Source organism: Mesoplodon mirus (assembly GCF_964341445.2).
Source record: "Mesoplodon mirus genome assembly, chromosome: 18".
In the NCBI taxonomy this organism is placed as follows: Eukaryota; Metazoa; Chordata; class Mammalia; order Artiodactyla; family Ziphiidae; genus Mesoplodon; species Mesoplodon mirus.
This window is the reverse complement of record NC_138994.1, coordinates 53,768,931-53,795,249: the sequence shown is the minus strand read 5'-3', so window position 1 is coordinate 53,795,249 and position 26,319 is coordinate 53,768,931. Positions and strand designations below refer to the sequence as shown.

At 46.3% G+C, this 26,319-nt stretch overlaps 2 protein-coding genes across 5 annotated transcripts in view; one reads left to right on the top strand and one right to left on the bottom strand.

Annotated features, from left to right (window-relative positions):
• Positions 1-426: 426 nt before the first annotated feature.
• Positions 427-6,730, bottom strand: SDF2 (stromal cell derived factor 2). Its single transcript, XM_082605405.1, has 3 exons — positions 6,520-6,730; positions 4,242-4,438; positions 427-1,097 (listed from the first exon to the last, which is right to left on the bottom strand). The coding sequence occupies exons 1-3, from the start codon at positions 6,668-6,670 to the stop codon at positions 810-812; spliced, it is 636 nt and encodes a 211-aa protein (XP_082461531.1). The 5' UTR covers positions 6,671-6,730; the 3' UTR covers positions 427-809.
• A 326-nt stretch (positions 6,731-7,056) lies between these two features.
• The window catches only part of SUPT6H (SPT6 homolog, histone chaperone and transcription elongation factor), a 32,078-nt gene continuing 12,815 nt past the window's right edge, over positions 7,057-26,319 (top strand). Inside the window, exons 1-23 of one of the 4 annotated variants that reach the window (XM_082603370.1) lie at positions 7,057-7,189; positions 11,680-11,777; positions 16,215-16,356; positions 17,135-17,293; positions 17,392-17,468; positions 17,798-17,990; positions 18,225-18,309; positions 18,944-19,217; positions 19,711-19,812; positions 20,060-20,176; positions 20,529-20,618; positions 20,820-20,962; positions 21,862-22,010; positions 22,167-22,265; positions 22,730-22,859; positions 22,946-23,096; positions 23,264-23,418; positions 23,619-23,814; positions 24,226-24,365; positions 24,477-24,594; positions 25,392-25,468; positions 25,728-25,863; positions 26,157-26,294. In XM_082603370.1, coding sequence (XP_082459496.1) covers positions 16,248-16,356; positions 17,135-17,293; positions 17,392-17,468; positions 17,798-17,990; positions 18,225-18,309; positions 18,944-19,217; positions 19,711-19,812; positions 20,060-20,176; positions 20,529-20,618; positions 20,820-20,962; positions 21,862-22,010; positions 22,167-22,265; positions 22,730-22,859; positions 22,946-23,096; positions 23,264-23,418; positions 23,619-23,814; positions 24,226-24,365; positions 24,477-24,594; positions 25,392-25,468; positions 25,728-25,863; positions 26,157-26,294 — 2,838 coding nt within the window. In that variant the 5' untranslated portion in view covers positions 7,057-7,189; positions 11,680-11,777; positions 16,215-16,247. Of the gene's footprint in view, positions 7,194-11,679; positions 11,778-16,214; positions 16,357-17,134; positions 17,294-17,391; positions 17,469-17,797; positions 17,991-18,224; positions 18,310-18,943; positions 19,218-19,710; positions 19,813-20,059; positions 20,177-20,528; positions 20,619-20,819; positions 20,963-21,861; positions 22,011-22,166; positions 22,266-22,729; positions 22,860-22,945; positions 23,097-23,263; positions 23,419-23,618; positions 23,815-24,225; positions 24,366-24,476; positions 24,595-25,391; positions 25,469-25,727; positions 25,864-26,156; positions 26,295-26,319 lie in introns of all 4 variants that reach the window. The other 3 variants (XM_082603369.1, XM_082603371.1, XM_082603368.1) reach the window with 3 other exon arrangements.

Genomic DNA, 26,319 nt, shown 5'->3' with positions numbered 1-26,319 from the left:
GGTTACTCAACTTTTCTGTTCTGCATTGGTAAAATCGTAGTATATACCCGGTAACATATCTGTGAGGATTAAATGAGGTAAGATCTATAATATGGTGCCCAGTATTTAGCAAGCAGTAAATAAATGTTGGTTCCACTTTCCACCCCTACCCTTTTTTCTCAAGTACAGTTAACATATCCAAAGTAAAACATTTTATTGGCTATTTATTAAGGGTCTATAGCCATAATTAGCCAAAAATCTAATAAAGATGAGGTGCTGAGGGAGAAGTGAAGGTAAGGATAGAAAAAGTGGGATGCAAGTAAGGCTTTCAAAAGGGCCCACACCAAAGGTTCCCATCATGTCAAAAGAGTGCTAGCAATGACTCTTAGGACTCAAGGATTAATCAGATTATGAAATAGCATGCCTAATAAACGACAATACAGTGACTAACAGTGAAATTTTTTAATATCATTCTGGAGAAAGAAAGTGGGAGAAAAGTCACACACATTAATAATCCATGATGCCAAGATTCTGAGGAATAAAAATTTCCCAGCTAGGAGGGATGCCTCCCTCAGTTTTTGTTTTATTAATATGAATAAAAAGCACCTGCTCCTTCACCAACAAGTCTTGTACTCAGAAATAACTGACCCAAGTCTGGGAGAACAACCAATTCAACTGTGAAGGGCTGAGGCTTCCAAACACATCCACTGTTTCCTATCATGCATCTTCATCTCTGGTGACATGGTCACCCGTGGCAGGGATCCAAAGGGTGAAGGAGCAGCAGATGTCTATGAACACTGTGTGGTGACAGTGGCTCACAGCCTCCAGACTCATAGCTCTGTGTGGTGGCCTTCTGCCTTCAACAACTCACTGGGCTTCATGAAGATGCCTTCCATGGCTTTCCAGTAGTTGTTCTGGCTTGGCTGGGCCATGCCATGCACCTCTTTTTGCCCACTGATGGGTCGACCATATTGTTCTCCTGTGACAGACAGCAGAACCTCAGTGGAAGAATGCTTGAACCGCACCTCACCATCCCTCACCCAGTAGGGCCCGTTACAGAGCACCGTCCAGTCATCCAGATAATCGCCTTCACCGTCCTCACCAAAAGCACTCACTTCCTGGAAGACACAGATAGGTAGCGACATTAGTATAGCTGACACGTAGGCTTGAAAAGGGGAGGGAGGCAATGGGAATAAAACTAAGACTCTCCAAAAGTGATAAATAAGAGGCTTGCCAGTGTTGTTTAAAAATAAATAAAATAAAATAAAACTGTGGAAAAAAGATAAAAAGACACCAAGGACCTGAAATCACTTGCCATAAGATTATGGTCCAAACGTTTACTTTGCAAATATTCCTCTATGTGCCTTATATTTTCTATTATAGTCTTCAAATACTTTACCCCTTGTTATTTGACTTTAAATATTCCTGCCTCATTCCCTTAACTAGACATTAAGTGACGTGGTGAGAAACACAAGTTGGAAAGGGGATGGGCTCTGGAAAGAGGCAAACCTTGAATGTCAGCTTTGTCCCTTCCTGTGTAACTCCTTTGGGCTTTCATTTTCTCCTCTATGAAATGATGACAATAATACCTTACAAAATAATTGTGAGAATAAGAATTAAATAAAATAATAAATATTAATTGAGCAGAGTATAGCAGATTCTATCTTCCACTCGTTTTCTAATCCCATTCTCCATAAGGCAAAAAATTCAAAGTTTCCATCACAATTTTAAAAGTGATTATTTCAGACATACATAATTTTTTTAAATCAAAGTATAATTGACCTACAACACTATGTTAATTCCAGGTGCACAACACAGTGACTCAATATTTCTATACATTACAAAATGACCACTACCAGACACATATGATTTAAATATATACTAAGAGCTATAAAATTTTAGATGATAAAAATCAGTCATTTGGAAATAAAGTCTGTAAGACTAAAGGCAAAAGAAACTGCACATAATTAACAATTCTACTACTATACTTGTATAGTGGAACTGAACAAGTAAGTAAACGGATGACAGTGCTAGCAGCCAGGTGTCTCACTGTGAGAGTGGGAATTTACAAATAAGCAAAGGGAGGAGGCTAAAATGGTCTATGTGGCAATGGATTAGAACTGGAGGCATCAGTAAGAACTCATGTTTAACTTAATATAGATATAGATGGTTATATATGTGAACACTCACAATAAATATGAGTATATACACGTACATACACATATTTCTTTGCCCTGTCAGGTGAGAGGGCCTAAAAGAAACAAAACCCCCTAGCAACAAGCTCATGAAAGGCCTAGATCTTGGTTTAAGAATACCCTTTTCCAATAAAAGGAAGCAGGACTCCATAGGGAAATAGCTGATTCTAGGACTGGGGCAAGAAATATACAAGATGAGCCTGGAGTATCTTTTACTGCCAGAAAGTAAGGAAGTGTTAAAACATAGCCACACACATACACAATGATGGGAGCAGGTCAAATGGACACAGGAGACAACTGAAAGAGCTCCCAACAGCCAAAGTTGGAAAAATGTGAGCAACATAATGAAGACAGTGGTATTGGATTATAACTCAAAGTATAAAATAAATATCCAGGAGTCCGTACCAATGAAAATAAATGACTGACTAAATAGAGAAAAGACAAATCTTCCATGCAGAAGAATTCCAAATAAATTATGTAACTATTCTACCCTAAAGGAAGAGGAGCATAACTCCCAACTCAAGTATGAGCTGTGCACAGTGACTTCCTTCCAAAGAGTACAGTATGCAAAGGGAAAAAATGAAAAGAATAACTTTACAAGAGAAACCTGAAAAACACTACTTCAGCCAGGTAATCAATATCAACAATCGTAAGATACTATGTACCCTAGATAGATGGGATGAAAATGGCACTTTACCTCTGTGGTCTTCCTCCCCAAAACCTTTATAAATCCAGTCTAATCATAAGAAAAAGATCAGACAAATTCCAACAGAGGAGCACCCTATAATATACCTGACTAGCACTCCTCAAAACTATCAAGGTCAGGACTTCCCTGGTGGCACACTGGTTAGGAATCCGCCTGCCAGTGCAGGGGACATGGGTTCAAGCCCCGGTCCAGGAAGATCCAACGTGCCGCGGAGCAACTAAGCTGTGCACAATTACTAAGCCTGCGCTCTAGAGCCCACAAGCCACAACTACTGAGCCTGCGTGCCACAACTACTAAAGCCTATGCACCTAGAGCCCGTGCTCCGCAACAAGAGAAGCCACCGCAATGAGCAGCCTGCGCACCGCAATGAAGAATAGCCCCCACTCACCTCAACTAGAGAAAGCATGCGTGCAGCAACGAAGACCCAACGCAGCCAAAAACGAATAAACAGATAAATTTATAAAAAATAAACTATCAGGCTTCCCTGGTGGCGCAGTGGTTGAGAGTCCGCCTGCCGATGCAGGGGAGAGGGGACACGGGTTCGTGCCCCGGTCCGGGAAGATCCCACATGCCACGGAACAGCTAGGCCCGTGAGCCACGGCCGCTGAGCCTGCGCGTCCGGAGCCTGTGCTCCACAACGGGAGAGGCCACAACAGTGAGAGGCCCGCGTACGGCAAAATAAATAAATAAATAAATAAACTATCAAGGTCAACAAAAACAAGGAGAATCTGAGAAACTGTCACAGCCAAGAGGAGTCTAAGGAGACAACTAAATGTAACATGGATGGGATCCTGGAACAGAAAAAAGACAGTAGGTAAGAACTAAGGAAATCAGAATGAACTATAGACTTTAGTTGATAACGTATCAGTATTGCTTTATTTACTGTAGCAAATTTACCATACTAATGTTAAGACGTTAATAGGGAAAAATATGTACAGAGGGGGAGTGGGAGGGAAGCAGTCATTAAGGGATCCAAATCCTTCAGAAGTTCAAAAAAATGGCTTAAAAAAAATGGCACAATACCTAATTCATTTTCCTAAAGTGGTTAGTTGGCATCATTAAAAAATAATAATTTTTATCGCAAGTTTGGAAAACACTGGGTTTATTGCAAGATTTATCAAGATAACTTATGATACACTAACATATACCTATTCTCTCTTTCCTCATTTCTTGATTTGATCTAAATGTAGAGTCTCCATTTTGACCAGAAACAACTTCCTTCACACTTATGAGACAGAGGCAATTCTTCAGGTCTGCACAAAAGAGAAGATCTATACCTGGAAGAGAAAGGGCTAAGAACCAAGATATCAAACAACTCAACTGAGTAATGAGCAGCAATGACCCACAGGATGCCACCTCACCTGGTTTCCAGAAAGAGGTGAGGTGAAGTGGTGACTATGGAGGTTTCGGCCAGTGTTGACATGTGTCAGCCGGATGGGCTGACCACATCTGATGGGGGTTCCCCTCTCACACACTGTGGCCGTCTTCCCCCGTATCCTCCAGTAACTATTGCTGTCATCCACAGAGGTTACACCTGTCACTGACTGCTGCCCACTACCTGCAGTCAAAAAAAAAAAAGAAAAAGAAAAAGAAAAGAGGGTGAGCTCAACCTGACCCCTCTCTTTCCTATGGCTAATAATGTGCCCTGTGTCATAAAATAGGTTTGGGGGGCTGGGAAGGAAACCCCATGCTTCATATTTTTTTCTTCTATGACATTAAAATATATATGAAAAACACTAAATGTATTTATATAGTATTAGTTATTACATGACAAACTATGTTTAAGAGTGTACCATATCAGGGCTTCCCTGGTAGCACAGTGGTTAAGAATCCAATCCGCTTGTCTATGCAGGGGACACGGGTTTGAACCCTGGTCCGGTAAGATCCCACATGCCGTGGAGCAACTAAGCCCATGCACCACAGCTACTGAGCCTGCGCTCTAGAGTCTGCGAGCCACAACTACTGAGCCTGCATGCCACAACTACTGAAGCCTGCGCACCTAGAGCCCGTGCTCCGCAACAAGAGAAGTCACCGCAATGAGAAACCCACACACTGCAACGAACAGTAGCCCCCAGTCACCGCAACTAGAGAAAGCCCGCGCACAGCAACGAAGACCCAATGCAGCCAAAAATAAATAAATTAATTACAAATAATATAAAATGAGACCGGTTTTTGCTGTCAACTTTAATCCAACAAGCCATTACAGCTCTCCAATTCCTGTGATATATCCAACATATTACAAAAGTTTTTTTTTTTTTAATTTACAATTTCAACTTTTTTTTTTTTTGGCTGCATTGGGTCTTTGTTGCTGTGCACGGGCTTTCTCTAGTTGTGGCGAGCTGGGGCTACTCTTTGTTGCAGCACGCAGGCTTCTCACTGTGGTGGCTTCTCTTGTTACGGAGCACAAGCTCTAGGCGTGTGGGCTTCAGTAGTTGTGACACGTGGGCTCAGAAGTAGTGGCTCACGGGCTCTAGAGCGCAGGCTCAGCAGTTGTGGCACACGGGCTTAGTTGCTCCGCGGCATGTGGGATCTTCCCGGACCAGGGCTCGAACCCGTGTCCCCTGCATTGGCAGGCGGATTCTTAACCACTGCGCCACCAGGGAATCCCACCGCTAGGATTATTAAGACGTCCCAACAATGACAATTCAGTTCATCTCCTAGTCTACCTGGCCAGACAGGTTTTGGGTATCATAAACCACAGACCAGTCTCCATCTAAGAGAACTCCTTCCTCTCTTAGCTAATAGCATCATCAGTTATCTAAGACAGAAATCTAGCAGTCATCTTAGATGTCTCTCACATCTCACGACCTGAACTTTTTTCCTCTCCTTTGTTTTCGTTTTCTTGTCACTTGCTCACTGGCTCATTACTGTATTTCCTGTATCTAGAACAATATTAGACACACAGTAGATTCCTTAAATCTATACTGAATGAATGAATCTACAAATAATTGCTGAATTATAAATGAACCCACAAGCTAAGCATTTTAGTTTCATACGTTAAAAAGCCCTCTCAACAGTTTCCTCTCCAATTCCAGTGACTGCTTCAGTTCTCCTTTACAAAAAGGATAAGGTCTGAGTGAAAAGAGGCCAAAGGAAAAGAGTTGAAGAGCAAGTGTAAGATGGAAAAGAGCTAGAACAGAGGATTATAATCAAAGAATGAGGTCTTGGAAGACTTCAGAAATAACAGCACTTACTGTAATTTTCTACATGTCTGTCTCTCCTGCACTGAGTAGTACCAGCCTGCAGTAACTGAAAGCAGACTTTAACCCTGGACAGATGTAGATCGAACCCCATACTGTCATTCACTAGCTGCCAAGGCTTTGAGTATGCGATTTATTTGAGTCTGTTTCCTCGCCTGTAAAATGAGGATAATAATAGTCTATGCGTCGTAGGAATGTTGTGAGTCTTAAAAAGCAAATATGTAATGTGCCTGGCACGAAGCTCACCACATAAAAACTAAGATTACGATTAAGATGCTTAAGGACCACTCAACTCTCGGACTCTCCGCCTCCAGACCTCAGGAACCTCCCCCGCGCTCCCCTAACCTTTCCAGACCACACCCCTAAGAGTTTCTCTAGGCCCCGCCCCCTCCGGAGCCTACCAGGCCTTCCCAGCCCACCCGAACCCGGGTCGCCGTACCTGACCCGTAGCGCACGTCGTGTGAGTGCAGTCGCACGTTGTGGCGCGTATTGAGCAGCTTCACCACAGAACCACATGTAACGACAGCCAGATTGGACGATCCCACAGCACTCCACAAACCCCCGAAGAACAGCAGCGACACCGCAGCCATCCTGTCTGTAGCGCGGAGACCCTAATCTTCGAAGAAAACTCGGCCCCTCCCCGGAACCGGAAGCCGCGGGTGGAACCACAGAGAGGACGAAAAGGAGCTCTAGTCTGGTCTTTATGGTTCCTTTGGCTAGAGCGGCCTGAGGAACAGGCTAGGTCTGGTTGCTTCCGACCTCCTCATTCAGCTTATTCTGTTTCGGGGGCCCTATGACAGTTGCCTTCTTGAACTGCTTCGGCCAGCCCAGCCCAGCTACCCCCATGCCTCCCTCTCCACCCCCGCCCCCGCCCCCGGCGAAGCCCGGAGACCCGGTTGGGAGAAGAGAGCAAGAACTGCTCCGCCCACTCCCAGTGACAGGGGGCCGGAAGTGACGTAGTACGTTGACGCAGCAGCAGCGGCGGCGGCGGCGGCGGTGGCGGCGGAGAGACCGTGCGGTGGGTCCGTACTATCCTTTCCCAGTCTCGGTTCGAGGACTCCATTTTCCTCGGTGGGGGCTTAGCGCACCGGAGAAGCGGCGGGCCTCAGGCAGGTAAAGTTTGGACTGGAAAGCGTGTTCCTCGAATGGGTCAGGTGGGGAGCCAGGCTCCTAGGGCCTGGTCCCGTAAGGGACGAGGCACTGGGGAGCGGTATGCGGGAAGAAGGGGGCCTCCGGCCCGCCCTGCTCTATGAGAGAGAAGGAGGAAGAAAGCGGGGTAGTTGCCCAGAGTCTCAAGGCTTTTCCCAACCCTCTGCCACCCAGAACCCATGAATTGGGTGGCCTGTTGTGTCAGCAGGCTTCCCGGGATGCCGTTCTTCTCTCGCATCTTCTGAAAACTGGGCCGCGCGATAGGGTTTGGAATGGAAGGGACCTGGGGCTTCCGAGTCAGAATCAGGTGATCGAATTGTTGTCCTGGGGATGTGAAACATACGGAGTTCCAGCAACTCGGCCATCAGGCTAGAGGGCGATGCCAAATTCCGTCTTTTTCCATATTGTTGAATAATATAATTGGAACTTTTTGTAGATGGCTACATTCATCAAACGCTTACCAGACACATCAGAATGGGCTATTAAGACAAAAACTTTATTTTCTTCCAGTTTCTGCCTTTCTCTCCAGGGACTCCCTTGAACCAGCTGGAGCGGTTCATCTCCCGTGTTTGTTACAAGTACTGATACTTATTTTTCTGTTAGAGGAGGCCTCAGCTCTCTTAAAATACTTCACTGTAATATCAGAAGTAGCAAGGGAGTATTAAGTTATACTGCTGTTATTAATGAACATGGAGAGTGTAATTGATTTCTTGGGACAAAAAAAGCTTAGTTCGACCTTTTTTAGTTTAACTGTTTATAGGAAAGTTACTGATTTTTAAGTCTTAGGTATTGACTACAAAAGTATGATTGCTCCCCCATCAACTGTGAATTTAGAGCCCTTTTGCATGACTTGTGTTCCTCCAGCCAGTACAAGTCTGAAACATCTGAAAGCTTATTTAGTTGCTTTGGGTGGCTACTAGATCAGATTAGCATGGTATTGCTACCCCCGAAGAAATTTAAATCTCATCCTGGGATTAATCACATCAGGAAGTGGTGCAGTCACATCTTACAGTTGAATTTCCTTCAGAGTTTAATCCTGGGTTTTCGGCATGCTTCCTTCAGATGACCCAGTCCTGTGGCTTTAATAACCATCTGAAAGTTGGCAACTCCCGAGTTTAAGTCTCTAGCCCAGCCTTCTCTCCTCTATGTTTAAGAATCACACAAAATGCCTATTTAACAGCTCCATTTGGATGTCTCTTAGACATCCCAAACCTGACATAAGAAAAAGAAAATTTTGGTTTTTCCCATCATCCCAAACCTGGTCTTCCCTACATTACTAAGTGGTACTCTCATCCACATGCTTACCAAAGCCAGACCTCTGAAAATCATCTTGGATTCTTTTTTACTATCCACCTCCCCCACCCCCCACCCCGCCAAGTCTTTCATTAAGTCCTGTCATTTCTACCTCCAAAATATATTTCAAATCTCTCTTCTATTCTCCATCTCCACTGCTGCTACCCTGTTCCAAGCCACCAGCATCTTTTGCCCAAGCTACCACAATAGTATCTTCAGTTTTCTCTGCTTCCACCCAGAACCCCTCCCAGTCCTTTTTCCACATTAGCAGGATCAGGTCAGGTCAGATCATGTCATTTCCTTTTCCAGTGGCTTTCCGTGGCCTTCGCAGCCTGACTTGAGCAGGCCCCTTCTCCCTCTCTCATTCTGCTGCCTTTACCATTCTTTGGTCACACTGGCCATAGGACATTGCCTACCATATGCCAAGTTCTTGCCCACCTTTTCAGCCAGGAACCTCCTCCCCTGGCTCTGGATACCACAGCCTGCCCATTCTTGACCTCTTGGCCTAAACTAACCCTCTCAAAGGTGAGGGTGTTTACTTCCTTCCTAGCACTTACAGCAAGCTTTATTTTATTTGTTTGTGGTTTGTCTCCTGGCAAACTACAGAATACAGGTATCCTAGGGGCAGGGAGTTTGTCTTGTATGTGCCTGGCGTGTAGTAGGCACTCATTAAATAAATATTTATTTAATTAACAAGTAAATTACTAAGTCAATTCTTGGTTTAAAACCCTGTAGGGGCTTCCCACCACCTTTCAGATAGAATCCAAAATCTTTAAGTTGTCCTATCAAGATCCTTGTGACCTCACCTCTAACTCATCATGAACCTTCTCTCCAGTCAAACTGACCCTCACTGTTCCTGCTATAGCATATTCTGGGCCTTGCGCTGGGAGCACTTTTCTCCAACAACACCACTTCTCGAACCATCTCCAAAGAAGCCAGCTCCTCCACTTAGTTAATTCTGCCTCACTATTTAAGGTCTTTATTTAAAGTCACTTTCTCAAAACCGGGTTAGAATCCTCTATTACAGTCTCCCATGGTACCTTTGCCATCAATTTTTTTTTCTTTTAACATTTATTTAATAAATTTTTTTTTATTTTATTTATTTTATTTTTGGCTGCGTTGGGACTTTGTTGCTCTGCGCAGGCTTTTCTCTAGTTGCAGCAAGCGTAGGCTTCTCATTGTGGTGGCTCCTCTTGTTGCAGTGCACGGGCTCTAGGCGCGCACGGGCTCAGTAGCTGTGGCTCAGGGGCTCTAGAACGCAGGCTCAGTAGTTGTGGCGCATGAGCTTAATTGCTCCATGGTATGTGGGATCTTCCTGGACCAGGGTTTGAACCCATGTCCCCTGCATTAGCAGGTGGATTCTTAACCACTGCACCAGGGAAGCCCATGCCATCAATTCTTTAAAGACCTTCTCTACTTCTAGATCAGGGGTTACTAAACGAAGAAATTAGGCCACTCCCATTCATTTACATACTGTCTATGTCTGCTTTTGTACTACAATGGCAGATCAGCCCCTCTGTGCTAGAGCAGGAACTGTCTGCTCCCCCAGTGTGTGTTGCACAAGGCTCAGTAACTGTTGCAGGGATACTGAATCTGGTTACATATTTTAGTTGTTCCTGCTCCTCGTTTGCCCTTTCCTTGTCCCCCAAGGAAACATGGAAAGAAAAGAAAAAACTAATATTTTTAAATTACTTATTATGTTAACCATTAACAATAGTGCTTTTTATGCCCAGGCATTGAAAAGATTCTTGAAAAGATTCTAAGACTGTTATTTCATATAAATACGGTGTGCATGTTAAAATGGTTATAGGTAGAACTAACATTTTCTGTATTCTAACATCTTGACTTGATGTGATTAGGATTTTTCATAACAGAGTTCTGAATCCCAAACTTAAAAGAACTTGTCTTGAGTGGACTCTGAATACTTTTGTTTATTAAACTCTTAGGTTTTTGTATTCCAAGTTAGGTAGTCATTTGTGAACACCTTTGGAGTAGTCCTAGGCTCTTGCTCATCAAATGCAGAATGTCTTATAGTTTAAACTCCACACCAGACTTCTAGGGCTGTTCTCCAGATCACTAGGCCCTGTCAGACCTCTAAGCCTTTGCTCGTGTTGCCTTTTTCCAGACTATCTTCTTAACTCCTCTCAACTCAGGCATCACCTTTTCTGAGGCATTCTCTGACCTCTGTCTTAATATTGCTTTCATAGTTCTCGTGTATAACTACCATAAAACATTTATTGTGCTCTGTCGTAACTTTATTTATTTATTTATTTATGGCCGTGTTGCTGCATGCAGGCTTTCTCTAGTTGCGGCGAGCGGGGGCTGCTCTTCATTGTGGTGTGCGGGCTTCTCATTGCGGTGGCTTGTCTTGTTGCAGAGCACGGGCTCTAGGTGTGCGGGCTTCAGTAGTTGTGGCACACGGGCTCAGTAGTTGTGGCTCACAGGCTCAGTAGTTGTGGCGCACGGGCTCAGTAGTTGTGGCTCACAGGCTCAGTAGTTGTGGCGCACGGGCTTAGTTGCTCCGTGGCATGTGGGATCTTCCCGGACCAGGGCTCGAACCTGTGTCCCCTGCGTTGGCAGGCAGATTCTTAACCACTGCACCACCAGGGAAGCCCCTGTCATAACTTTATTTACAAGTTTTTTGTGAGATGAATATGAACACTAGGGTCAAAAGCATGTTTTACTTATTTATATATACCCAAGTCCCAGCACAGAGCTTTACCCTAAAAACACAGAACTGTAAACGTTGATTGAAGCTGCCAGTGGAGGGAATTAACAGACATCTCTTTTTGCTCTGGTCTCCTTTTAATTGCCTCCTACATCATCTTGTTCAAAGGGAGGGACTGTGGGGGGCCTCCCCTGTGGCAATCTGATCCCAGCTCCATTCCTCTTCCAGAGAATGTCATGGTAACCGCCAGCCTGTCCCTTTGAGCCACATCTTGTACTGCAGCTGTGCTTCCGCCTGGAGAAACCTTCTCCTTTCACCACCCCACTCCCCTTCTGGATCTATTTCAGTAGCAAATTTAACTTAGAATCTGAATATGGGGAAAATTCACGAGCGTAAGTCCTGAATACAAAACCCAAATGACATCAGACTCAGCGATCGTATATTAATGATAATCACATACTGATAAATACTGTTCTTGTTCTGGAATAGTTGCTGCTTGCCAACCTCAGCCTGCAGTGCTGCTGCAGCACCCTCTGCACATCTAGCTCCCTCACGGTGCAGCAAATCAGGATTGCTTCTGGCACAAGGTACTTTAGCTAGAAGTCTTGGCAGCGAGTTAGGTCGGAGGCATTCCCCCAGCTATAGCACGGCATGTACTTCCTTGCTAACCTAGGGAATGGGAGGAAAGCTGCATGCAGCACAGAGCACCAGCTGCCCGCAGAACAGAATAAAGCTGTGCTTTCATCAGGTAGGCTGTCTGTTTCTCTCTGCTAAGTAGGCTGTAGGGCATCTGGTCCGGAGGAGCTGGCACTTAGTGTGAAGATGTTGAGGCCTTACAAGACTGAATTTGTGGGTCTGATAGCCTAATTAAAGTAAGCTGTCTGTGGGGGCTGCTGTACCCAAACCTGTCTTTAATGACTTAGTTCAGGGCTGAAAGACAGCAGTATTAAAATTAGAGCACTACATTTAATCGGCAGAAGTTTTAGATATTCATTTTTGGCTGTACTCAGGCTGAATGACCTTAAGGATACAGATCTTGCGGGGGAAAGGGCATCAGTCGAACCCAAGGCTTCCTGTATCACCACCCTATGGGACCTATACAATGGTGTAGTATAGTGGCTCTCAAACTTTTTGATCTCAGGACCCCTTTATACTCTTAAAGATAATTTAAGATTCCAAAGACATTTTGTTAACGTGAGTTACCTCTATTGATGTTTGAGATTTATACATATAGGTGTTAATCAGATTAGAAATTAAAATTAATTTCTAAAGTAAATTAATAATGACTAAATAAATAGATGAATGTTAATTCATTTTAACATAATAATAAGCCCATTTGCAATATACAAGTATATCAAATTAACACATTATAGACCTTAACCTTACACAATGTTATATGCCAATTACAGTTGACCCTTGGATAACACAGGGTTGATGTGCTGACCCACCTCTCTTCCCCTCACAATCCGCATTCGGCTATCTCTGCCTCAAAAACAAAGGAATTGATGAATGACTCACCCAAGGGCAGGAAGCTGAAACAATTTGGATAGAATCAAAACTTAAACCCTGATTCTTTTTTTTTTTTTTGCGGCATGAGGGCCTCTCACTGTTGTGGCCTCTCCCGTTGCGGAGCACAGGCTCCGGACGTGCAGGCTCAGCGGCCACGGCTCACGGGCCCAGCCGCTCCGTGGCATGTGGGATCTTCCCGGACCGGGGCACGAACCTGTGTCCATCGGCAGGCAGACTCTCAATCACTGCACCACCAGGGAAGCCCAAACCCTGATTCTTTTGATTCCACATATTGTGGTTTCTAATCAAACACAAACAGTTTCCCACATTTAATTTAAAGATCTGTAAAATGAAAATACAGATACTACTATATTTACTGGGTAAAAAATCCGCATATAAGTGGACCCACGGAGTTCAAACCCATGTTGTTCAAGGGTCAATTGTACATGAGTAAAGCTGAGAAAAAAAGTAAGCCCACGACATTTTAGCATAAATAACATGTTTTATGAAAAACAAACATAATCTTCAAAACAAAAAACATAGTAAGAAGAGTGATGTTGTTTGGGTTTTTTTTTGGTTTTTGGGGGGTTTTTTTGGTTTGTTTTGGGGTTTGGATTTTTGGAGGGGGGATCGTTTTGGTTTTGGGTTTGGGTTTTTTTGTTTTGTTTTGTTTTCGGCAAATCCTTTTAATGTCTGCCTTAATAGAGGAATGCTGGATTTTCCTACCTGCTTCTGCATTCAGTCTGTTGTGATACTACATGTCGTATAACCTCTGGAAAACTCCACTGTACACTCATGAGAGAAAGGAGGGGGTGATCCCTGGACCACACTTTGAGAACTACTGATGTGATAGAAACAGCTGTTTCAGTGGAGTCAGACAGACCTTAACTCAGATCTCACCTCTTGCAGTTGACAGTTATGTCGCCTTGAACAAGTGACTTCATCTCTGAGTCTATTTCCTCCTTTGCTGAATGGAGAGAGAAGTGTGCTGTAACTCCTAGGACAATGTAGGGGTTAATAGGTTATTTATTAAGTGTCTGGAACTTGGTAGGCGTGCAAAAAATATTCCTCAGGGCACATTTTTTTTTGCGATACGCGGGCCTCTCACTGTTGTGGCCCCTCCCGTTGCGGAGCACAGGCTCCGGACGCGCAGGCCCAGCGGCCACGGCTCATGGGCCTAGCCGCTCTGCAGGATGTGGGATCTTCCCAGACCAGGGCACGAACCCGTGTCCCCTGCATCGGCAGGCGGACTCTCAACCACTGCGCCACCAGGGAAGCCCAGGGCACATTTCTTTTAATTGCATAAAGTACCCAGGAAAGGCCTATATTAGTTTTGGTTGGGTTTTGTGGGTTTGTTCATTTTCCAATTCTCTTCCTGTGCCTGCTCTACATATATGTCAAAATACATAAAATTATTTTAAGGTCCTTATTTGGCCCTCTACTAGACATCAGCTCCTTGAGAACATACAGTTTCTCTTCAAATCCCCAGCTCCTAGCAGAGTGTTTGTACTTGGTAGGCATTCAGTACAGTTTGAAAAGAATGGCATCTGAAACCTCAGCCTAAAATTGAACATAAGACCATATCATTGACCCTCCCTTTCCACCAGAACTTAGTATCTTCAGTTTTATTTCCTTGAGCTCAGTTAATCTTAACTGGTTATGGTATCAGTTGGTATCAGTAAGGGTAATTTTCAGGAGAATTAGAGCCACAGAACTTAAGCCTCCTTCTAGAGCTTAGACCACTTGAGGTAGCCATTAGCCACCCTCCTCTCTCTCCAGTTCCACTGCCTTCTTTAACTGGGAAGACATGAAACAATAAGTAATCTATTTAACAGATACTTAGCAGTTTCTATTTTGTATAGAGCACCTAGTGGGAAACAGCTTATCTGGTACAGAATAAAGTACCATGTAATGCCTCTTACATTGCCGTTTATGTTTTCATGGTTTTTATTAGCCCTTCAATTGGATGTTGTCTTTGACTTCCAGAAGCTTATAGTCTAAGTGGAGAAAATGGACATATGCAGTGGACCGTAATTCAGGACAGGGTGAGGAGTGGTGCTGAGTTGATCAGCAGCCAGCTTCAGGATTCCAGAATGGAACCTTGATGCTATGATTCGTGTGATCAGAGCTCTGTTTTTTTTGTTTTGTTTTTTATATTTTTGGCTGCGTGGGGTCTTCGTTGCTGCGTGCAGGCTTTCTCTAGTTGCGGTGAGCGGGGGCTACTTTTCGTTGCGGTGCACCGGCTTCTCATTGCAGTGGCTTCTCTTGTTGTGGAGCACGGGCTCTAGGCGTGCGGGCTTCAGTAGTTGTGGCACATGGGCTCAGTAGTTGTGGCTCGCGGGCTCTAGAGCGCAGGCTCGGTAGCTGTGGCGCACGGGCTTAGTTGGTCTGCGGCATGTGGGATCTTCCCGGACCAGGGCTCGAACCTGTGTCCCCTGCATTGGCAGGCAGATTCTTAACCACTGTGCCACCAGGGAAGTCCCAGTGCTGTGTTTTAAAGCCCAGGAAACTCCATGTCATGGTTCTGTGGGTCTCCACTGCCATTTCCAGACTTTGGATGCATCTGACAGCGGGAAGGTAGAAGACAAAGTTGGGATTGGTTGGTACAAAGTTACAGAATGCTGAGGAAAATTATGCCCAGGATTCAAATTTAAACTCAGTTAGCATTTTTTGAAATAGTAGACTAGGTTCTTTCTCCTATGTCATGTGATATTCTTAACTACCCTGCGAGGTAGGTAGTGTTGTTGCCATTTTCCAGATGAAGAAATTGATATTCAGGCACGTTCAATAATATGCTTAAGTTTATATACCTAGTAGATGGTGGGGCCAGGATTTTATCTCTACTCTTAGGCCCAGCAGTTTTTGTATTTAACTATGTTGCATTTAATTTGTAGGCCAGGAAAGTCTCTTTCAAAGTGTTTCTTGTATTTTTGGTTTTTTGGTTTTTGTTTTGCTGGGGAAGTAAATGGTCACAATAGAGTTGTGGTTCTGATGTTTCTGAAGAGGCCCCTTCTCTACCCAAATGCTCCCAACCACTACTCACACAAGGGGGCTCAACTTCATGAAACGTTGTTTAATCTGTCGAAAAGGATTTTCCTTTTGATAGTGTATATGAAAGTTCCTGTCATTAAGTTGGCATTTAATTATTGTTTCCCAAACTTATGAGTGAGTCATATAATCTCACTACACCATATCCCTACCTATATAATTATTCCTACACTAATTTCTTCGTCTGCCTATTCCTGTCCCCAGATGGTAAGTGTGATAAAACTCTTTGGACGAGCAAGGTGGTATATACAGAGCAGTCCAGTATAATTGCTTTTTATAAGGTACACATGAGAGAGGCAGTTGAGAGAGGAATGGATAATGAAAGAGATGGAGCCATCTGATTCTTACTCTCTCCTCCCAGGTAGAAATGACTGGGCAGATCAGTGGCACCTAGCTGAATGCTTTTTGTGGAAATGTTTAAAGGTTCTCTGTCTCATTTTTTATCCCCAACTCCTTTCCTTCCCTAGTCGTCCTCAGGCAGGCCGTGAGAAGCTGCAGCAATGTCTGATTTTGTGGAAAGCGAGGCCGAGGAGTCAGAGGAAGAGTACAATGATGAAGGCGAGGTGGTGCCCCGGGTCACCAAGAAATTTGTAGAAGAGGAGGATGATGGTGAGGAAGCCCCAGCCTCAAGCTTCTCCCCAGTATTGCTAAGCTTTGGATAGTTGGATTCTTGCTGATGAGAGGCTCAGGCTGAGCACAGAAGTTATCACACATGAGGTACCAGCTTGAGAATTTTCAGTCATTCATAGAAAATATTTACTGAACATCTGTCTGCTGTATGCCAGGCACTGTACCCAGAACTAGGAATACAACATAAAGTCCCAGCTATCGTAGAGCTTACGTTAGTGGGAGGGGACAGACAGTAAACCAATAAATAAATACATAGGTAGTGTTTCACTCTTTTAGAGACTTAGCATTGTTGGTATTTATGTACCCAGTTTCCAAGTTCTCTGTCCAAATCCAACCATTAGGATCATCAGCAGAGTGGAACCATGAAATGGCTTTAGAGACAGAAAGGAAAATGCAAGCTTCATGAAAAGCATTATGGATGAAAGAAGGAATATAGCTACTGAGTTTATAAACTGAGAGGAAAACAAAGGTTACTGGTGGCTGTAAAGCCTCTAGTAATGATTTTGACGAGCCAAAGTAATTAGGAAGCTCATCTTGCCTAAATACAGATGGTGAATGTAGAAAAGAGAGATTCCTTTCCAGAAGCTGCTCTAAGTCAGTGGTCATGTTTTTTGTATCTTTAGATGAGGCAGAAGAGTTAACATGGCATCCAGGTCATTAGGTTCAGAGCAGGTGAGAAATAACAGTTAAGCAGGTGGCCCTGCGCCAGGCCAGCCTATTTCCCAAACTGCATGCCTCAAACATGCATGTTTTCCAGATGAGGAGGAGGAGGAGGAGAACCTAGATGATCAGGATGAGCAAGGAAACCTGAAAGGCTTTATCAATGACGATGACGATGAAGATGAAGGGGAGGAGGATGAGGGTAGTGACTCTGGTGATTCAGAAGATGATGTTGGCCACAAGAAGAGAAAACGCAGTGAGTAGCCTCTCCTTAGGTCAGGTGAGGGTGGGGTGGAAGTCACAGTGGAGAAGGGGCCTCCCCATCACCATGGGCAACCACTATGTCTTCTCTAGCATCTTTTGATGACCGCTTGGAGGATGATGATTTTGATCTCATTGAGGAGAATTTGGGTGTCAAAGTCAAAAGAGGAGTAAGTGCCCTTTTTGTCTCTGTCCTTGCGGGTGAAGGAAGAAGCCCTTGAAATTCAGTGACTCTGGGGGGAGGAGGCACATCCAGAACAGTTTGGGGAATGTCAGCGAGGAGAAAGTGGCTCAGTATCATTGTGCCCTGGAGCCAGTTCTGGGTGCCTGTTAAAGGCTTGTCAAAGTTTCAGGAGCGGGCCTTGGGGCGTACTTGATGTGTTCTTTCCCATCTCCCTTGTCAGTATAGATAGGGTGGGAAAATAGGAGTGAGACGGGAAAGCAGGGATCCTTATGCCAGTTCCCTCAGACCCTGACGAGGCAGGTTTTCCACCCCTAGCAAAAATACCGACGTGTCAAAAAAATGTCAGATGATGAGGACGATGACGAAGAGGAATATGGCAAGGAGGAGCATGAGAAAGAAGCCATTGCAGAGGAGATCTTTCAGGATGGGGAAGGGGAAGAAGGGCAGGAGGCCATGGAGGTCTCCACGGCTCCTCCAGAGGAGGAGGAGGAAGATGATGAAGAGTCAGGTATGTGGCATTAGGCAGGGAAGCCAGTTTGGGGCGGGGTGTTGGGATTTCCTACCCCGAACAATAGAATGGGAGACCATTGTCCAGCTACTGGCCCCCAGCATTTGACACAAAGAAGTTCCTTTTCAGGAACCTGTCTCCTCCTCACCGACCACTCCTACAGTAGGAACTAAAGCCATTCAGTCCTGGCTCATCCCCTGCCTCTGGGCACTAACCTTTCCCTTCCCTATCTAGACATTGACGACTTCATTGTGGATGACGATGGACAACCACTGAAAAAACCTAAGTGGCGGAAAAAGCTTCCTGGATACACTGATGCGTGAGTGGGGTCTGGTGCGAGGTGGTGATACGGGCATCTGAGTGGACCCAGGCCGGGAGGAGGAGGTCAGAGGCCTCTGCTAAAAATGGAACAGTCAGCTCTCAGCCATTTTGCTTCCCTGCCTCTAATATCCTTTACCAGGCAGTGATGTCAGACTGTTTCTAGAAGCTCTGATAGCTCTCTCAGCATTCAAGGGTCATGGTGGGATGAGGGTGGAGGCACACACAGGCAAGGATCCAGCCTCTCTCTTCCACCTGCAGCTCCTTGTTCATTTGTTTATTTATTAGTCTTCTAAATATAATTTTGTTAGAAGAAAGCTTTTGCTCTGAGGGAATACTATAACGTCTTAGTAGAAGATGGATCCACTGAGCGTGATATGAACCCATGTGCCCTGTTGCTGTTTGATCCTTGTCACTGGCACGTGCCAAAGATGGGCTTTTTAATCTCAATAAATAATAGTTTCCCTAGAAATGTCCCCCAGCTAAGCCTTTCCTCTGCAGTGACTATGCTTTTTTTGTTTACATTTCTTTTAACCTTTTTAGTCCCCTTGGAGTAGGTACAGGATCTCTGCAGGGGCTGCATTTGTCTCCTCTCACTGGAATCTGGGCCAACTGCCTTTTGCTCTCACCCACAGGGCCCTGCAAGAAGCCCAGGAGATTTTTGGTGTGGACTTTGACTATGACGAATTTGAGAAATACAATGAGTATGATGAAGAACTGGAGGAAGAGTATGAGTATGAGGATGATGAGGCTGAGGGCGAGATCCGAGTGCGCCCCAAGAAGACCACCAAGAAACGTGTGAGCCGCAAGAGCATCTTCGAGATGTATGAGCCCAGTGAGCTGGAAAGCAGCCACCTCACAGATCAGGACAATGAAATCCGAGCTACTGACCTGCCTGAGAGGTTCCAGGTAAGGAAGCACCAGTGTCTGTCCTTCTGCTGAACGGTCATCAACTGCCCTGAGCCTCCTTGGTACAAGAGTTATAGCAGAGAAACAATCTAGCAACAATCTAACAGCAGTGGTGTATAGGGGGACTCCCCTGGCGGTCCACTGGTTAAGACTCCATGCTTCCACTGCAGGGGGCGTGGGTTCAATCCCTCGTTGGGGCAGCGCAGCCAAAAAAACCTAAAAATGGTATACAGGAAGTCAGCTTTGAACCCCATCTGACTAGGCGTACAGGAAGTCTAGCTCAACATAGACTCTCCGGTGGCTTATGGTTCCTAAAATGGCACTCTTTCTTGAGCAAATACATGACATGCCTACTTCTTGCCAGACAACACTCTTCCAGGTACTGGAAACGTGTGCCTCTGGAGCACACGTTTTTGTCCAGAAGTAGTGCATGTTTTTGCTACGTGAGATACAAGATAAAGTCAGTCTCATGCTGATGCCTTATCCCCTGCAGCTCCGTTCCATCTCCGTCAAGGGGGCTGAAGATGATGAACTGGAAGAAGAGGCTGACTGGATCTACAGGAATGCCTTTGCCACACCAACCATTTCTCTGCAGGTACCCAAAAAAAGATGCTATATTTTGACATGAACCAGAAGCTACTTCATTAGGATGAGGAGCTGCTTCTCCCCTGCCCCAGACATCTGTGGGCCTAGTATAGAATAGCATGTGTGTGCGGGTATGTGAGGGAGATTTTTCTAGATTTAATCTGAGAAGGTCATCCCGTGACAAGAAGCCGTTTTGTGAGTGGTAAGACAGAGCAAGTAATGGTGTCATTGCTGTTTCTTTCTTCTTCTGACTGTAGGAAAGCTGTGATTACCTAGACCGAGGGCAGCCAACCAGCAGCTTCAGTCGAAAAGGGCCCAGCACGATTCAGAAGATTAAAGAGGCCCTAGGCTTCATGCGAAATCAGCATTTTGAGGTAGCACCTCAAGCTCTAGTGGCCCACTGGTTAGAACTTCACCGGGGGTGATGGAAAAGGTGGCTCCCTAAGCCAGGTGGGGAGCCCCCTTCTGTCCGCAGCAGTGGTCCCTTGACTCAAGAAGCATGAGGACCATAGACTCCAGTGATCAAGAGAACAGTGCTACCCCATTTGCAGCATTATCTTCCCCCGGGGCGGGGTGAGGGGGGAAGAGAGCATGTGTCCTGGGTGGGCCTGTGAGGGAGGCCAAGCTTCCTGCTGTTGAATTTCCTGGAGCTGTTTATTCCTCTAACAAAGGGGGTCCTTGCAGATCTTTCCTCTCTGGCTGACTGCCACCTCCTTGCCCCTCTAGGTGCCTTTCATTGCTTTCTACCGGAAGGAGTATGTGGAGCCCGAGTTGCATATCAATGACCTGTGGAGGGTGTGGCAGTGGGATGAAAAGGTAATATAGGGATCCATGCCCCTCAAGGGGTTGAGGGCTGGACTGGGTACCACCACTACTGGGACCCAAGTTCTCCTGTACATATCAGGTGGCAGCCCAGACCCTGTCAGGCTTCCCCCAGGGTCTCCTGCTAAGGAACAGCATGGTCTTGGGTGTCCAAGGCTGAATACCATCCCTTACTCCTGCTTTGTCTTGTCCTAGTGGACCCAGCTGAGGATCCGTAAGGAGAACCTAACACGGCTGTTTGAGAAGATGCAGGCTTACCAGTACGAGCAAATCTCTGCTGACCCTGACAAGCCCCTTGCTGATGGCATCCGGGCTCTGGACACCACCGACATGGAGAGGTAGCATATGCAGGCTTTATTCCATTACAGGGAGCCCTCACACCAAAGGCAGGCCCCCGCCCCTCCACCCCCACCCCAGAGCAACATAACCTTGCAAAATTCTCAGCGCGGGACCCGTTCCTTAGAATCCCAACTTATGAACACGTCAGAAGTGATCTTTCTGACAGGGAAATTCCTGTTACTTATCCATCTTGGTATAAAAGGTTTAGAGGATCAGATAATCATGTTTGCTTATTTACATGTTCCCTGTGTGGAAAGCTACATGGGAAACCAAACTACAACCAGAAAGTAGCTTGGTGAGCCTGGCATCAGAGAGGGGTGTGGGTGGGGAGCAGCTGATTTTAGTGGCCAGCGGCGTGAACCTGGGAAAGAAGGACAAGGACTGTCTCAAGGACTCTGAACTGGAGACTTGCTGCCTCGTCTGCCTCTCCTTTTTTGTTGCCTTTTCTAACAACCACCAGCCACCACTTGTTTGACGTATTCTGCCTTTAAGATACCTTGATTGGGCTTCCCTGGTGGCGCAGTGGTTGGGGGTCCGCCTGCCAATGCGGGGGGCGCGGGTTCGTGCCCCGGTCCGGGAGGATCCCACATGCCGCGGAGCGGCTGGGCCCGTGAGCCATGGCTGCTGGGCCTGTGCGTCCGGAGCCTGTTCTCCGCGGCGGGAGGGGCCGTGGCGGTGGGAGGCCCGCGTACCGCAAAAAAAAAAAAAAAAAAAAAGAAAAAAGAAACCTGATTGCAGTTAAGTCATGGTCTGGGGCCATTGCATGTCTTTAATAATTGGAAAATATGGGTACTCATCCTAGTTGGGATCTTGCCTCATGGGAATTGGACCTCTTGTAGCGAAACTGGGATATACCCTTCCTCCGTGACAATTGAGGTCTTATGTCTCTTCCCTCCAGGCTCAAGGATGTACAATCAATGGATGAACTGAAAGATGTCTACAATCATTTCCTGCTTTATTATGGTCGTGACATCCCCAAGATGCAGAATGCCGCCAAGGCCAGCCGCAAGAAGCTAAAGCGTGTAAGGGAAGAGGGAGATGAGGAAGGTGAGTGTTGGAAGAGAAAACCTAGAGGCTTGGTGGCCATGGCCTCTCCAAGGATCCCCTTGGCCGATTACACTTCAGGGCTTCTCTACATGTATCAGATCCTTGGGAGTGATTGGAAACCGGAAACCAGAGGACTAACTCATGTTTTCTTCCCAGGTGATGGTGAGGAGGCAGAAGATGAGGAGCAGAGAGGGCCAGAGCTCAAGCAGGCTTCCCGCCGAGATATGTACACCATCTGCCAGAGCGCTGGGCTAGGTAAAAACGAGCTGTATATGTTCCCCAGTAGTCACTGGTAGGTAGGAAGAGGACCTAAAGGACATCTGAATGAGTCACCAATCCACTTCTAACACTTGCTCCCATGACCCACACCCATGCCACAAGAATGGTCCAGCCTCTCCCATAATTCCTGAAGGAGTGGGAAACACATGATCAGAGAGAGGGAGTTCATCCTATCTTTGGGAAGTCCTTTTACTCAACGGTCACTTCCACCTTAGTTCTGACCCCAGTCGTCACACAGAACATTTCTATTTTTTCTGCTTTGTGACAGCCTGTTAGGTATTTAAAGTCAGCGTTTTCACTGTTCACTGTAAGACATCCTGCTCCTGCTCATTCGTGATCCCTTTACAGTCTAATGCCCAGAATTGCTGCTCTAGACTGAAAGCCAAGAGGTTGCTGGGCCCAGCTGCTGGCTCACCTTCCACCCTCCTGGTTTGCTTTAGATGGCTTGGCCAAGAAGTTCGGGCTGACCCCCGAGCAGTTTGGGGAGAACCTCCGGGACAGCTACCAGAGGCACGAGACAGAGCAGTTCCCCGCGGAGCCCTCGGAGCTGGCCAAGGATTACGTGTGCAGGTGGGCGCTGCCGTAGGTGGCTGGCGGGGGGAGGGGCCCGAGGGCAAAGACGTCCTCATCCTGCAACTCCTCCTGTTTCCCTACAGCCAGTTCCCCACACCAGAAGCTGTGCTGGAAGGTGCCCGCTACATGGTAGCCCTGCAGATTGCCCGAGAGCCCCTTGTCCGGCAGGTGCTGAGGCAAACTTTCCAGGAGAGAGCCAAGCTCAACATAACCCCCACCAAGAAAGGTAGAAAGGTAAGCCGATTGAGGGGCTTTGATCTAGCATGGGGTCCAGCTCTGTTTGATTGAAGTGAGTTTCTTGCCTTCACACTTAGCTGTCTGCCTGAGAGCAGAGAGTCGGTCTTTTTTCCAAGGGTCAAGCCCCGTCTGTCTGTTGACTGATGATTCCCTCTTGTGTACAGGATGTGGATGAAGCCCACTACGCTTACTCCTTCAAGTACTTAAAGAACAAGCCTGTTAAGGAACTGAGAGATGACCAGTTCCTCAAGATATGCCTGGCTGAAGATGAAGGGCTGCTCACCATTGACATCAGCATAGATATGAAGGGGGTGGAAGGGTAAGCAAAGCTCTGGGCTGGGGGCTCTTTGGGAAGGGCTTGGTCAGTAGTCTGTTGGAAGGAGGGGTCCCTCAGGAATGTGAACCACACTTTCAGAACTGAGCAAGCCACCGTCCCTGGCTTAGTCACTCCCAGTGTTCAAGGGCATTTGGGCATCACCTTTTCTCTGTCCCTGACACCACAGTGTTGTCTCTCCTCAGCTATGGCAATGACCAGACGTATTTTGAAGAAATCAAACAATTTTACTACCGAGATGAGTTCAGCCACCAGGTGCAGGAGTGGAATCGGCAGCGCACCATGGCCATCGAGCGAGCTTTGCAGCAGTTCCTGTACGTGCAGATGGCCAAAGAGCTCAAGAACAAGCTGCTGGCCGAAGCCAAAGAATATGTCATAAAGGTGAGGACAGGAGCTCGTGATCTTTAGTCATATGATTTCCCCAAGCTAGAGCTGAGAGTGAAGGCACCCCTTAATAGCTGTCCTGTAGCTAATGGGGAAACACTGGGGGCAGACATAGCGTAACCTGAAGAGGGAGTGCAAACAAGGTCACGGGTCACTCCAAGACCTCCCCACTTGAAGAGCCTCTTCCCTCCCTCCCCCACTGCATACACATATTCTTTGTTTACACGACTGGCCTCTGTGTACTCTCCTATTTCTAAAAGCAAAGTACGCCTTCAGGTTGTAAGCGTGCCGAGGGCTAGGAATGTGCATGCTTATAAATATGACCTTTGCAAATGTGTGCCTGCATCTGTTTCCTTAACATACTTGGCGGGCCTGCTGGCCATAGTGACTGGTGTGCCTCCTCCCCAGGCCTGTAGTCGGAAGCTCTACAACTGGTTGAGGGTGGCACCCTACCGGCCGGATCAACAGGTAGAGGAAGATGATGACTTTATGGATGAGAACCAAGGGAAGGGCATCCGAGTCCTAGGCATTGCTTTCTCCTCTGCCAGGTAACTTCCTGTCTGGCATCACCCTTATCTGTCTCCCGAGTCTCGTTCTTCTCTTACTCGTATCCTCATGTTGCTGATTATCACCCGGTTCTTTTTCTGTCGGGCTGGCAGAGATCACCCTGTGTTCTGTGCCTTGGTCAACGGTGAAGGAGAAGTGACAGACTTCCTCCGGCTGCCTCATTTTACCAAACGGCGGACTGCGTGGAGAGAGGAAGAACGGGAGAAGAAGGCAAGTGACTAGGACAGGTTACCAAGTGTACATCTTGAGCACATCTTATAATTCAGTGGGGATAAGAGTTTATGGTCTAAGCAACATCCCGTGCAAGACCCTGATTATCTCTGACCTGGTCCCTGACCTCTTAAGTCCTGGGATAAGTCTCACTTCTGTAGGCAGTAGATGGCACTCAAATTCTAGTGCAGAATTTCCTTCTGGCTTGAAGCCAGTTCCTAGGCCTTATGTGCTTCTGGGAGCTGCCATAACTGCCTCTGTTTTTACCAGCATCTGGGTCAGCTTGTTCCAGGAGCTGAAAGCCACTGTGGCATTAAGCCAATCTTTTCCCTGCTTTAGCATTTGTGTTTCTACCAGGGGAAGAGAAATTTGAATTCATCTCATGTATATGCGTCTGATTTTTTTTAGCGTAAAGGTGTCTTTCAATTTTATTGACAGCTCCATTCTAAAAAATAATTGTCAACAAACAGCTCTTAAAAAAAGAAAGAAAAATCTTAAAATGGAGATTAGAATAGTCTTGACTGCCAGGCACTGGTTTATGTTAAAAAAGACCTAAGTATGTTTAGTTAACCACAACTCAAGCATAGGCCAGAAGTGTAATAATCTTAGGAAATATTAACAGAAGTACAATATTCAAACTAGAGGTCCTAGTCCCCTCGTTTTGTCTTCCAGTTTGACAACGTGTGCTGCATCATTGTTCTGTGGTCTTGTAAGGTCTCAGGCTACTTAGGGAGAGAGAAGTGCTTGAAATCTCCCTATCCTCAAAGTCATTCAGCTCCAATTCTCTTTCACTCCAGGCTCAAGACATTGAAACTCTAAAGAAATTCCTCCTGAACAAAAAGCCTCATGTGGTGACAGTTGCAGGAGAGAACAGGTAGGGGTACCAGGGGATTGGGCCAGGCCTGGCTTAAAGTCACTCATCCTTTATTGTTGAATCTGCTCTGTCCCTGTTACAGAGTAGGCATGCGCCTGTGTAGAGCCTTGGTACTATCCCCATCCCCAGGGGATATCCCTGGGGATATTGTACCTCTTTGTCTTCAAAGTTCTCTCCTCCCCGACTCCCAGCCATGAGATTGTTCATCCCTGAGAAACTGTCCAGAAATATCCCTGACCAGCACCCCTCATTCCTCCAGGGACGCCCAGATGTTGATTGAGGATGTGAAGCGCATTGTGCATGAGCTGGACCAAGGTCAACAGCTGTCCTCTATTGGGGTGGAGCTGATTGACAATGAGTTGGCCATTCTCTATATGAACAGCAAGAAATCAGAGGTAATGCTGGAGCCCCCACCCTTAGGCCCTGCCCAGGCAAGAGCTATCAATCCCAGGGAGTTGGGGAAACAAAGATCATGGGGGCACAGGATTGCACCTGTTCACTTACCTATGCAGAGGATCTCCATTGTGCCAGTCATGGTTCAGATTGGGAGCCCCAGAGATTAAATTGGTCCCAGGAAAAATGGTCCCAGAGAAGAGAAACTGACTTAAAAAGCCAGGCGGTTTGGATTTCCTCTTGCTGTTAGAGCTGAGGAGAACATATGGCCCTGCTGACCCTCGTTTGACTCTAGGCAGAGTTCCGGGATTACCCTCCTGTGCTGAGACAGGCAGTCTCCCTGGCCCGGCGTATCCAGGACCCTCTGATTGAATTTGCCCAGGTTTGCAGCTCTGATGAAGACATCCTGTGCCTCAAGTTTCACCCCTTGCAGGTGAGTAGGATTTGACAGATAGGCC